Here is a 12396-nt window from a genome sequence, read left to right as displayed (position 1 = left end):
GCAGGAAAATTTTCCTTCACCAGTCATATGAAACAGATAAGAAAATCGACCTACATTAGGAAAGTAAAATTATAAAATTTATAAGAAGAAAATGAGAAGCAAGAGAGAGGATTGCAGAAAAATGGTAAAATTAGGTTCTAAAAATTTCACAAACAGTACTAAAATATAAAAAGCCCACAAAAGTCAAACCTCAGACCAAAATCTGCTATGGACAAAAAGATGATCGTAGTACCTTTTCTTCAAGTCCAACCAGCCTAAAAATTCCTCTAAAGGTGATAATTATGTAACCAACCTTTTGTTCTAATTCTTCTTATGCCTTCTTGTCCTTCACTTCAATTTTGCCTTCATTTTTTTCAATGGCAACTGATCTTTCTTGCCCTTCTTTGGTGTTACACTATCCTCATTCTTTATTTTCTTCACTTTTTTCCTTTCCTTGACACCATCTTCTTTCTTTGCCTTAGCTCTCTTCTCAACTTTCCCTTTGTCCCCCTTCTTTCTCTTCTTAACATCTAATTCACCAATACCCTTTTCACCTTCATTATCCTCATTATCACTAGCAATATCTTCATCACTATCGTCACTCTTCAATTCAATTTCATCATCATTGACAATATCATCCAGATACCTAATTTCATGTATCCTCCCCTTCTTCTTCCCCACTTTCTCCTCCTTAACTGTCTCTTTCTCAGTCTCTTCCTCTTTCTTCTCCTCTCTAACCCCTTCAATCTTCAGCTTAAAATCAGGAAGTGCCTCATAAAGAGGCAAAGCTAAGCTCTCAAGCAATTTCAAATGCAAAGACCTAATACCACCCCATTTTCTAGGCACAATCTCTGCAATTTCATTAATAGCAGCCACAACATTATTCACCATCTCTTCTTTACCCATTGAAACCCTACCTACTTTAACCACACTACAAGTACCAGTACTCAAAAACAACAAACCTGAACCACATGCCTTATCAATCTGCTCTTTCCAGTTCTTATGCTTCAAATCCACAGCTACCGGAATCTTCTTCTTCTTGAAGAACTGCTTCCCTAACATCTTAGGCAATAGAGGAATGACCCTTCTGTCAGCGAAAAACATATCATAGGAATCGCATAATTTCCTTTTCGCCTCAAAAGGACGGTAATCAGTCTTAAGCTTAGATAGCTTGATAATTTTGGAGATTGGTATGTTGTCGTTTTGGATTTTCTTCTGAGCTGCGTCTTTGGTAAGGCCAGATTTGGGTCTGTCATCGATGATTAAGCAGAGCTCAGAGTTGTCGTTTTGAGGGTTGATTAAAGGGTTAGGGAGGGAGACCTTGTAGGGGTTTACACGGCTAACTCCTTTTTGTGGGATTTTTTTAAGGGTTAAAATTAGGTAAACGAATTCGTCACTTTCTAGCAATTGAGGTTTTTGGGTCTCGGATTTGGCAGCTCGCCATTTCAGAAGAGCTCCGATAGCTCTCTCTATTGTTTTTGGGCTTACGCCAGATGGTGCTGGAGGCGTGGTCATTGATGGCTACACAGAGCAAAGCTATATGGCAATGGTTACAGAGAAAGAGCAAGAAAAGGGTTTATCGACTGCAAAGTCCAAAAGGAGGGAGGTGGAGAGAGGCGGGGCAGGCGCTCAAAAATGTAGGGTTTAGGGGAGGTTCCTAATGCGAGTTTAACGGTGTCGTTTATGTGATTCATAAACTTAAAATGCCTTGGCGTTTTCTAAATGGCAAATTACTATTATGTCAATAAAAAATTAATAATTTTAAAATTATTAATAAATATTGTTTCTCTAAAAAATTACTAAATTTTATTTAATAATTACAATTTTTTATTACTATGATCTTTAAAGTATTTTATATTTAATTGGTTTAATTTTTTTTATATTTATCATTATTGGGTATTTCCAAATTAATTTACACAGCAAAATTTTAGTTAATTCAACGTTGAATTGTTAATAACAAATGAATTAAAGGAAATCAAGTATCAAATTTATGTAAAAAGATGATTAATTGTTTAATCATTTTTTATAAATTTAATAATTCATAAATTTATTCAAAAATTTTTAATCATTTGGTCAAGTAATACTTAACACATTTATTGAACAAGTTTTAAAAAATGAGTTCAAGTGAACTTATATAGTTATATTGATGGAAACACCAAGTCGCTCACAAGCTATTTAACTCATTTAAAAAATAATAATTGAATTTAAAAAATAATCGCTCGTAAATTTTATTATTAAAAAAAATGAATCCTGCGCATAAACATTGACAATGAGAATAGAGTTCATATAATAGAATCGACCAGAATGATATAATTTTATGGATATTACAAAATATAGGTGTATATATATATATATTTGTTATCAATTATCTATTACATTTAGGATCATCCATACCATGCAAAAGCTTGTCAAAAGCCAACAAAAATTGCTGCTCAAGGCTCAAGGGATTCTGAAGTTCTAAGTTTGCGACTTCTTATACTTCAAAGCTTCAAAGCGAGCAGCTAATGCATCATAATCTGGTAATTTTGGATGAACTTGAGGAACTGGGGCTACATGAGATGAAGGTATTGGTGGTGGAGGCCGTGTAGGCGGCGGTGGGTATATGCCAGCTGGTGAATCTTCCATTTCAATTTCTTCATCACAGTCTGATTCATCAAATTTTATTTGTGACTTTGGAGAAGAGGCATTATAGCTATGTCTTCTGTAAACATTTTGACTATCCAGATGCATTGGCCTTGTTTCATTGTAGCTATGTCTCCTATAATTATGTTCACAATCACCATTCATCTGCACTGATCTCGTCTCCTCACTGCTCGGATAACGAGACCGTTCATAGTCCTGTGTCTCATGTAACCTCCTGGTGCCGTTAGCTTGATGATCCATGACTTGATGGTTGATATAGGGATTGTTTGCACTGGGAAGACCAGTGGAATGGCTGGGAAGCACTCCAAATCTGGGATTGATGCTTGGAGTGTTCAATGTATGATCAAAGCCAGGTGGTAGAGAGGCCTGAGTGGAGTTTTTGTTAGCTAGATAAGCAGCAGCTTGTGCAGCTGCAATTGCCAGCTTAGCGGATTCAGCAGCAGCAGCTGCAGCTGATGCTGTGTCTTCAAACTGTATATTGCCTGCTATCCCTTCATTAGTTGGTCGTCTGTGCAAGGGACAAGAAAATATGTGGAAAAAATGAGCATATAATTTTTACGTCTAAATTTCTTGAATCTGCTTATAGCAAAAAAGATAGCTCAATTACTTGATAGTTGGATTTTTTGTCTCAGTAGTTGAACTTGGAGCTGGTTTCACTGGAAAACTTGTAGCACTAACAAAAGTGTTAGGTCCCTCCTGATAAAAAGGAAAAAAAAAAAAGGACTTTCATAAATAAAAGTAAATTACTGCTACTGGTAAACCTGTAGCACTAGTGTTAGGTTCCTTCAGATAAAAGAATAGATAAAATAGATTTTTCTAGTAAAAGTAAAGTTTGTATATAGATAGAGATATGGGGCAGTGTGCAAGGGACTCACTATGCGCTCCTCTGGAGGCTTGAGAAGCTCCTTTTCAGATTCTGCTGTATCCCATTCAATCTGGTGTTCTTTTGCAATTTCCTTCATGATTTTCAACTTTACTTCCCCAGTAGGAGTTCTAACAGAGAGCTTTTCAATTAACTATAAGAAAGGAAAGCACTTTATTTTTATTTTCCTCGAGTGACAGAACATAAATTTCCAATGAAACCTAAATCAGAACTAGGTCTATGCGAATATTATTATTTATAAGTACTATATTCAGTGACCAAAAATTAGAAATTGTCTATCCAATGAACAAGAAATACTTAAATTTGGGACTGTTTAAAGTCCTAATCTCATGATGCAAGCAATAGAGCACTTACCATGCGATTTACACCACTATTGGGTCGCAGATCAGTAGCTGCAGACACAAAATCTTTCCCATACTTCTTCTCAAATATATCTCTCATCGCAACTAATTCTGGAATTTCAGAGCACCTTGGGGCTGCAAAAATTATACTAGCTATCCCTTCTTTCAGGTCTGCCGGGCATTCTCTGGAATAAATCACATCTACATTAGAACTGTATGTATATCAGATATGAAATGCAGTACACATATCTTACCATTCTCACCTTTGCTTTGCAATTATTGAAAGTCTGGCCACTACTAACTCGCAGAAGAGCTCAATAAACTCATTTGCAGCCAAAACATTCTGCTCTCTGATTACATGCTCAACCTACAACAATGCCATGAAACTTATTTGCAATTTATGTCAATCTACAATCATGTTGCAAGAAATGTAACCCCCGAAAATTATATCAGCTTCTAACATCAATATTCCACAATAATCCGTTTCATATTCCAAATCCCCATATTTAAACAGAGAAATGATTTTCAAGAGATATATAATGTTCTCATGGAAGGAGGTTTCTGATCATGCAAGTACATGAAACTATAAAGAAATACAAACCATTCAATCAATTCAGGATACTATATGTAAAGATCAACTCTATATAAAAATCAATTATCGAGAAAGTGCTGCACTTTGTCCATATTTTATTGCCTACCTAATCTTTTTCACATAAGGGGAAAGGGAAAAGCAGAAGGCAGATTAACTTTAAGACATGAATACCGGTAACTTGGGCATATTCTTATTTCTTTTGAGAACAAATTCATTGATTTCCTTTTTAATAGAAACCAAAAAGTTGGAAAAAAAAAGGCAACTATAAGACTGCATAAACGATGTTAAATTAAACCTTTTGTTCATGCAACTAGCAGAATGGTTTCTAAGTCATAAATAATTAAAATTGTAAAATACTTATATAAGTTGTTAGTTATCAATCACTGCTTTAAGCTTTACATTTGCTAAGGGGGTGGCATTCTGGATTCCCCATGGATATTCTTATTCTAGAAACTTAAGTTCGCACTGGTAGCGCAATGTGGAGGCATAACAACATTGACCATAACCCGATGCTCAATAGAACTTCACTATTGCAGCTCAAATGATCTGGTTTTGAGAAATTTCTAGCAAGAGCACAGAGGTTGCCAAAAACCCCAATATTTTCAATCTCAATTTCTCTATTATTTTCAAATTGAATCAACATAGCAACTGACTGTGGTGCCCAATCATCACAGGATTTTTAGCCGTGTAGAATCAAATAATGGAAGATCGGTCATTGAAATCCCATTTCCAGTTCTTTAGAGAAAATCTATTTTCCTGCAAATCTCATTTCACTCTGTATATCATCTATAAAACAATCTGGCAACAAGACTGTGAATGAGTTAACATAACAAACATTGTTACAAGTACAGTTATAATGTCAATGACCCAAAATTGAATAAACTTCAAACATAACTTGATTATGAGAATCCAATTTCACAAACTAAGTTTAGTCTTTATTTTGACGATAAAAATTAAAGCTTTACCCGAATACGAGCAGTGGCATCTTGACCAGATTGAAGAAGCAACGCAATGTCTCTCCTCATTTGCCTTACCACCGCCTCTCTCTTATTCCTCAGCAACTTTATCCTCGCCACCGCCATTTTCGCCGCCGTTTTACTATTTTCCACAAAAACCCAGTAAAAAAGAACACAAATAAATTACTAATTAATCAGCGAAACAGAACATTACCCATCTGCTAGACACAGAATTGAAAAAGAAAATGTACCATCTGGAGGAGCTAAAGCGTGGGAAAAGAATAGATAGAGTGAGCTTCATGAGTTTCATCGTGTGAGAAGCGGCCACTCTTGTTACAGTCATGGCTGACGAGCAGAGAAAAATATGTGAAGAAAGTGGAGAGTGGGTTACTTTCGCGAGGTGTTTTTAGGTAGAGGAGCAACGGTCTAATTGACTCTGTACAGAAGAAAATAGTTGACATGTATTGGATTCTTTTTTTGGTCTTAATCAGACGGTTCAAAAGGGCTTAGAGGTGCCGACCTTGTTGATTGATGCGATCGAGAGGTTACGGAAGGAAAAATAGCCGTTATGTTGCTTAATATGTTGTGTGCAAGGAAAATGATACTGCTGTATTTGTTGATCCAAAAGTCATCTTGGACCTAATTGAATATCCTTAAATACTGGGGGGTATTGATGTAACCCTTTCGAATATTTCTAATAAAGAGTGAGCTGATTTGGGCCCAACCCCTAATTCTATGGGCCTCAGGTTCTACTCCATTGGGCTGCTGCTTATGGGCCCTATAGAAATTGCTTATTGAGCTATTCCACTGACTTCTACCATTATGACATACTAGCAATAATGGCTTGGCTACCGACATTAACAAGACTAGCTAGCTTAATTCTGTGGCTTCTTCTATTTTATTGATGGAAAATACTTCTCTATAAGGTTTACCAATGTTTTTTTTTATTTTAAATTCACATTAATTTTTTCGAATAAAATATGTAATTTTAAAATCAAATTTTTATTTTTTTTTTTAAAAATAATGCATATATTCCGAAAACCGTGATTAGAACCTTCAGTGTATCAAGACTACATTCGGACCAGCCGGAACCAAAGTCGGATCGAAACCGGCAATTCAAAACTAATTCAGTTTCGATATTTTAAAAATTTTGAATCGTCGATTCTTTGAAACCTGCAATTGAATGAATCCGTAATGCCTAGCCATCGTGAGTAAACATTAGAAAAAGTTAATTTCTCTATACAATTTTTCTTTTTTTTTTTTTATGATCTTCCAATATAAAATGAAATTCTTGAACATAATTGTACATTTTTCCTTTTTTTTCTTTTTTTATCTAGACAGGTTAGCAACTTTGTGTAGATCCTCCAAAATTTGAGGATTCTACTAATAGATAATACAAATATACACTAAAAATTAGTCTAATTGGTGAGAAACTATATTCAGGAGGGAGACTCTAGTATGAATTAAATGCCTAAACAAGCATTCCAATTCATTTTCAAATTCTTGGATACTAATATCCAAGATTTCCAGCATTTTCTCTGTAAATTGTATCTTCTGTAGCTTCAAATCTTTAGCCACCAAAAGATTACTAAGTGCAAGATCCACCTTTTCTAACTCATTCATATTCTCTTGTTGGCCTTCACATGCTCCTGCTGCCCCTTTATGCACCAATCTTGAAAGCAAACACCATTTACTGTTCTTTGGTTTCAAGATTGGCACAGAAAAGAAAAATAAGAGTGAACTAATAATGGAAATGGTGATCCAACTTGTCTCTCTAATTGCTTTCACTATTGTAAGTAGATAGTGATAATCTGAATTGAACATATAAGACTCTGTAAATATTCTATCTTTCTGCTTCAACGATGCAAGTGATTTTGATGCTTGCTTTTTCATCTTCTTTCTTGAGGAAATATAAGCGTTTACTTCACTTTCAATGCTTAAGTCTCCTCCTCCTTTGCTTCGTCTAAGAGCTGATTGAGCTTCTCTAACACTTTCTTTCATTAACAAAATATTATCTCTTGTGTTGCCACATATATCTAAGTAGTTTATCAAATCTTCTAACGTGTCACTTACCCATTTCTCTTCTTGATGTTTTGCTAATGCTTGTCGAGTCAATGGCAGATTCAGCAGATCCTCTATACATTTGTATATCTCCGCAAGGCTAGATAGTCGAGCACGAATTGTTTCAGCATTCGCCAACGATGATATCTCCGTGGAACTTAATTTGTTCAATCTTTCTTCAATTTTTCCCATACTAGGATGTGATCTAGCTGGAAAGCTAATTGAACGAACATTATATGAACGAGTAGGTTTAGTGGATAGAACAGGCATAGTTAATCTTTTTAGCATGTAATGTTTGAATCTGAATTAACTTTGATGGTTAGATGATATTTATAGTGATAGATTGGAATGGAAGATAGGGAGACCAGAAGAGTGGTATAGTATGTAAGTCTATACATCCATTAGTCGGATTACAAGTAAATTCTATTTGCACCGAATCAATTTGTTCACTAAAAGGTAAAATGCTCTCGGTGAATATTTACTTTATTCATGATAAATTTTACCGAACCACTCATCTCACTATGCAATTTTTTGTTTCCATCTAAATAATTTTTAGCATTATCTCTTTCTCTACCTCCCATGCACCGCCTTTTTCGCCACTGCCAAACTCCATAGTTTCATGTGTATCCTACTAAGTTCTCTGGATATGGAGAACTTTGAAAATCTAGATTTTGAGATATGGGAAGATTAGGAACCTTCATTTTTTATATAATAATAAAGATGGATATGGTAGTTAGAATTGGCAAACATATAAAATTTATAGTTGCACGCGTGGCATGTTCTCACTATGCTTCCCACCCATCATTTTGCTACCTACCTTTTTATGACATTTGTTTGTTGCTTTGATTATATTATTTAGATACAGATCAACAGTTTGTACTAAATCCATGAATCCTACTTCTTCAAGTAGATCAAGGGTGTGTGGGGTGCCTAATTGTCTTGTTTCAAAAATACTTTTTGAAAAAGTTATTTCAATTTCTTTATTCAGTATATTTATCATGTATCGTTGTCTGTAATAATTTTGAAATTGAACTTGAATTTTTAATATAATATCATATATTTCTGAATAAAATTAGGAATTTTTTTCGTTTAAGAATAACTATGACGTTCCTAACTTATGCTCTCATCTAACTGTTAGGTCCTTCCGTCCAAAAATTGAGCTCTTTATCGTTAATTAGACACATTTTTTTAGATGGAATATATTCACTTTTTGGGCATAAAAGTCCCACATTTTGAATAAAAAGACCTGATAATGAGATAAAGTATAAATTAAAATGTCATAGTTATTTCTCAAATGCGGTACTTAAATGTCAATTCAGAAATAATTTAGGGCCCAATTATGTTTACCCATTTTTTTACTGATTGAGGAATGATTATGTCATGTTGTAGAAAGAACCCTTGTATTCTGAAATTTAATTTGTAGTTAGTGCTTGGAATCACATGATCAAGAAAGTGCAATTGCTTGGAGAGAAAACCAAGAAAGAGGTGGAGTATCTTATAGAACAATGAACCACATTTAACATTTTCAAGTAAAGGATAGTCCACATAAAATCAAACTTCTGATTTCAACTTCTGTATAAATATAGACTATGCTGTTCTGTTATTAGTTCCCTGCCTCGAGTTCCACGTGGAAGTCTTTGTCTTTGACAGATGGTGAAATATAAATTAATTAGAAATGGAAAATAAAAATAAGAGTATGGGTAGCATTTAGCATCACATGCCTAGATATCATCCAAATTTTAAATTTGGCATGGGAGATTCACACTCGTAATAATAAACTTATCAGCCATTGTTTAAAGCAAAATGAGAAAGAAAGTATCACATTCATTTATTAAATATAATTCAGATACTGTTCTTGATTTTCTATTCTCAATACTATCAGTTTCTATTTATCACAATTTTGTTTTCTTTAAGCAAGAATTTGACAACAGAGTGCTCTGCTTCCATCTTTTGATGCCATAAGTGAATTTGCCTGCTATAAACTCAATTGTACAATTTTTGTTGCCTTTGCTTGAATTGCATTCATTTACCACTTTCAAGTCGTTTTAGGTGCGGAAGCAAATTTCAGGATGCAATTATTTTGTTTTTGTATGAAGCTTTTTTGTTTTTTAATTAATGACAATGGGAAATCAAGAAAACAAAAGAAAAGAAATCATCTCAAAATAGTAACAAACTTTGTATATATATTTCATTGTACAGTTATGAGATTTGATTTTCATGTACATATAGAGATTTGTGATTGAAAAATGAAAATCCTTGGAATCCTGTAAAATTTGGATGCCATTGAAGGATTTGATATAGAAACCAGTAATGACAAGGCTTTATTGGGAGATTATGTTCAAAATGGAAGCTCTTGTTTTAATCAAGAGCCTGAACATATTCTCCAAGCAATTCTCAAGGTCTCCAATGCTCATCTCCAGAGCCTCTAACCCTTTCTGTGCAATTTTCATCTTCTCAGCATTAAGCCTTTCTTTTAATAAAGAATCAACACTTTCCAATTGATTCACAATTTCTTGCTTTTCTTCACATTCTATTGCTCCCTTGTTCATTAGCTTTGAAATCACAGACCACCTAGTTTTCTTTGGCCTTGATGTTGACAAGAATGACAAGAAAGATTGGAAGGTAAAGCTAGTAACTAAACTAACTTCTTTAAACAATTGGATCAAGTGGTAATCTTGATCTTCAAGCAGAGATGCCTCAAGTTTAGTATCCATTTGCTTTAATACTGCAATAAACTTTTTGGCATCCTTCTTCATCTTCTTCCTAAAGCAAGCATAGTTATCTATGTTGCTTTCCAAGCTCGAATCGCCTTTTCTCCTGCGAAAAGCAGATTGAAGAGACTGAACTTGCTCCTTAAATTGCAGTAGAACATCCCTTGTAATCCCACAAATGTCTAATAACCTGACAGATCCATCCAATAACCTGTCAAGAAACTTCCCATTTTGATGGTGAGAAAGAACTTGTTGGGTTGATGACAAGTTAAGCAGCTCATTAACACCATTATACAAATCTTCTAACCCTAACATGCCATGGCAGATCGACTCTGAAGATATCACCAAGGTTTTAAGTTTCTTTATCTGCTCTTCTATTTTAAGAGTTGTGGGATGAGATCTTGAAGGGAAGCTAATAGATCTAACATTATACCTATTAGCCATTTCTGTTCGTGTTAGAGAAAGGTTTTTGGTTTGGTGTTTGATGGTTTAACCAATAATGAGTCTGTCTATATATATAGGACAGGGTTTGGTTCCAAGAATATAAATGGTGAGGTGTGTGCATGCATGTGAAGCCAATGTGAGCTCTCCTTTAAATATGGCAACCATGTTATATTTCAAGCAAACACAGCTTTATTAATATTATTCTTTTAGCTTTGAGAGACTCCCAATTATGGTTTCTTGTATGAGGTGTCCTGCTACTTTGTCATTTCTCAAGATAACAAGATGAGTCATCTCCGATTTTGCCTCCTCTCTTGCCACCTTTGTAGGTCTCAATAAGAGAATGCACTAAACAAATATAAAACTAGATCTGCAGTTATAATTGATATAGCTTTGTGATTAGAATATATACAGTAGACACTGGTATGTCTCATTTCAGGTAAACTTAGCCACTAGTCCGGTTTAGTCCAAAACCAGCCCAGTCGGTTCGGTTCATAATTCCATTCGTGAGGATTCGTTTTCAAATATTTGTCACATTTAGATATTACACTTCTCTTAAGAAAACTATTAATTTATTCAAGTTATAATAAATTATTGAGTAAATTCATTGCACTGCCCTTAATTTGTCCAAGTTATAATAAATTATTAAGCAACTGAAGCGATCATTATTAATCATATACAAAAGGTAAAAATGAAAAAAAATAATTTATTATTTATAAAATCCAAAAATGTAATAAGTATTTGTGAACATATTACACTTTCAAATGTGACAAATATTTGAAAACGGAGGAAGTAATATGTAATTTTTATATTTTAGTATTTATGAACTTTTTGCCCCACCCTATTGAATTATTATTTTCTATCAATAAACAGATATTTTGATTCGACTAACCAGATGTAGTCTAGTCTGTCTTCTCACTTATATGGAGAGTGAGAGATCTTAGATTTAGAACCTCTTAATCACAAGATTGTCCTCACTAATTTAGTGAGAAAAGAGGAGAACCACCCATTTTGTGAGACTCAAAGTGTTCTTTTAGCCCGATGAGTCTTCTAAAGGGTAAAACAAATTATAAAATTCGATCCCGAAAGCATATGAGATATGAAGTTGCCGGTTCACTAAAACGGAACCGTCGGTTCAGTTCAATTCAATGAACCGGCCGACCTCAATTTGAGATATTATTATATACTTTGTGCACGAGTGGTTTACATCTATGTAAGAAAAATTTGTTGTCATTGCCTTGATTTTGTCTGCAGATGTTTAAGAAATTTATATTTATTTATTGTTGCACGAGTGGCATGTTTCCGTTGTGTTCTTCTTAAGGCATTAGGATTGCTATTTTAGTATATTTTTACGATGAACAGATCATTTGTTTGCCTCAATGAATTTAATAAAGCTTTTAAATTTAGCAATAGAAGAAGAAAATTAAATTAGAGGGTTCTTAAGAATAAAATTAATAACAAAGATTTAATTAATCAATCAAAATTAAGAATGAGATTCATGTTATATAACCTGCCGTTTCTTGAAACCAGCTGCCGTTTCCGGAAACCACCTGCCGTTTCCTCTGTTATTTCTCCGGATTCCGGACCCAGACCAAACTTATATTTTCCACTTTATGTTATTATCTCCTTTATTGGGCTTATATTGTAAATGAAGTAAGAAAAAGTGGTGGACTCAACTCAAGCCCACATTAGTTGGGCCCAAACAAGAATAAAGGGAGAATCATCTGTTTGATAATCTTTTTTTTTTTTTTTTTTGACATGATCTGTTTGATAATCATATTCTACCTAT

At 34.1% G+C, this 12396-nt stretch overlaps 4 protein-coding genes across 4 annotated transcripts; all 4 read right to left on the bottom strand.

The window, feature by feature from the left end:
- Nucleotides 1-55: 55 nt before the first annotated feature.
- Nucleotides 56-1631, bottom strand: LOC105628534 (uncharacterized). Its single transcript, XM_012209958.4, has one exon. The coding sequence runs from the start codon at nucleotides 1492-1494 to the stop codon at nucleotides 328-330; it is 1167 nt and encodes a 388-aa protein (XP_012065348.1). The 5' UTR covers nucleotides 1495-1631; the 3' UTR covers nucleotides 56-327.
- A 635-nt stretch (nucleotides 1632-2266) lies between these two features.
- On the bottom strand, nucleotides 2267-5873 carry LOC105628535 (Regulator of Vps4 activity in the MVB pathway protein). The gene is made up of 7 exons (XM_012209959.4): nucleotides 5646-5873; nucleotides 5404-5536; nucleotides 4110-4213; nucleotides 3860-4031; nucleotides 3498-3638; nucleotides 3230-3318; nucleotides 2267-3130 (listed from the first exon to the last, which is right to left on the bottom strand). Exons 1-7 carry the CDS (start codon nucleotides 5735-5737, stop codon nucleotides 2437-2439), a joined length of 1425 nt encoding a protein of 474 aa, XP_012065349.1. The 5' UTR covers nucleotides 5738-5873; the 3' UTR covers nucleotides 2267-2436.
- A 799-nt stretch (nucleotides 5874-6672) lies between these two features.
- On the bottom strand, nucleotides 6673-7754 carry LOC105628605 (uncharacterized). Its single transcript, XM_012210052.4, has one exon. It carries the CDS (start codon nucleotides 7741-7743, stop codon nucleotides 6808-6810), a length of 936 nt encoding a protein of 311 aa, XP_012065442.3. The 5' UTR covers nucleotides 7744-7754; the 3' UTR covers nucleotides 6673-6807.
- Nucleotides 7755-9607: 1853 nt separating this feature from the next.
- On the bottom strand, nucleotides 9608-10722 carry LOC105628536 (uncharacterized). The gene has a single exon (XM_012209960.4). The coding sequence runs from the start codon at nucleotides 10608-10610 to the stop codon at nucleotides 9777-9779; it is 834 nt and encodes a 277-aa protein (XP_012065350.1). The 5' UTR covers nucleotides 10611-10722; the 3' UTR covers nucleotides 9608-9776.
- Between the last annotated feature and the right edge of the window lie 1674 nt (nucleotides 10723-12396).

This window comes from Jatropha curcas, chromosome 4 (genome assembly GCF_041381405.1).
Source record: "Jatropha curcas cultivar XTBG-Jc1 chromosome 4, XTBG_Jcur_1.0, whole genome shotgun sequence".
Taxonomy (NCBI): Eukaryota; Viridiplantae; Streptophyta; class Magnoliopsida; order Malpighiales; family Euphorbiaceae; genus Jatropha; species Jatropha curcas.
Note: the sequence above shows the minus strand (reverse complement) of the source record. Positions and strands in the feature narration are given on the sequence as shown.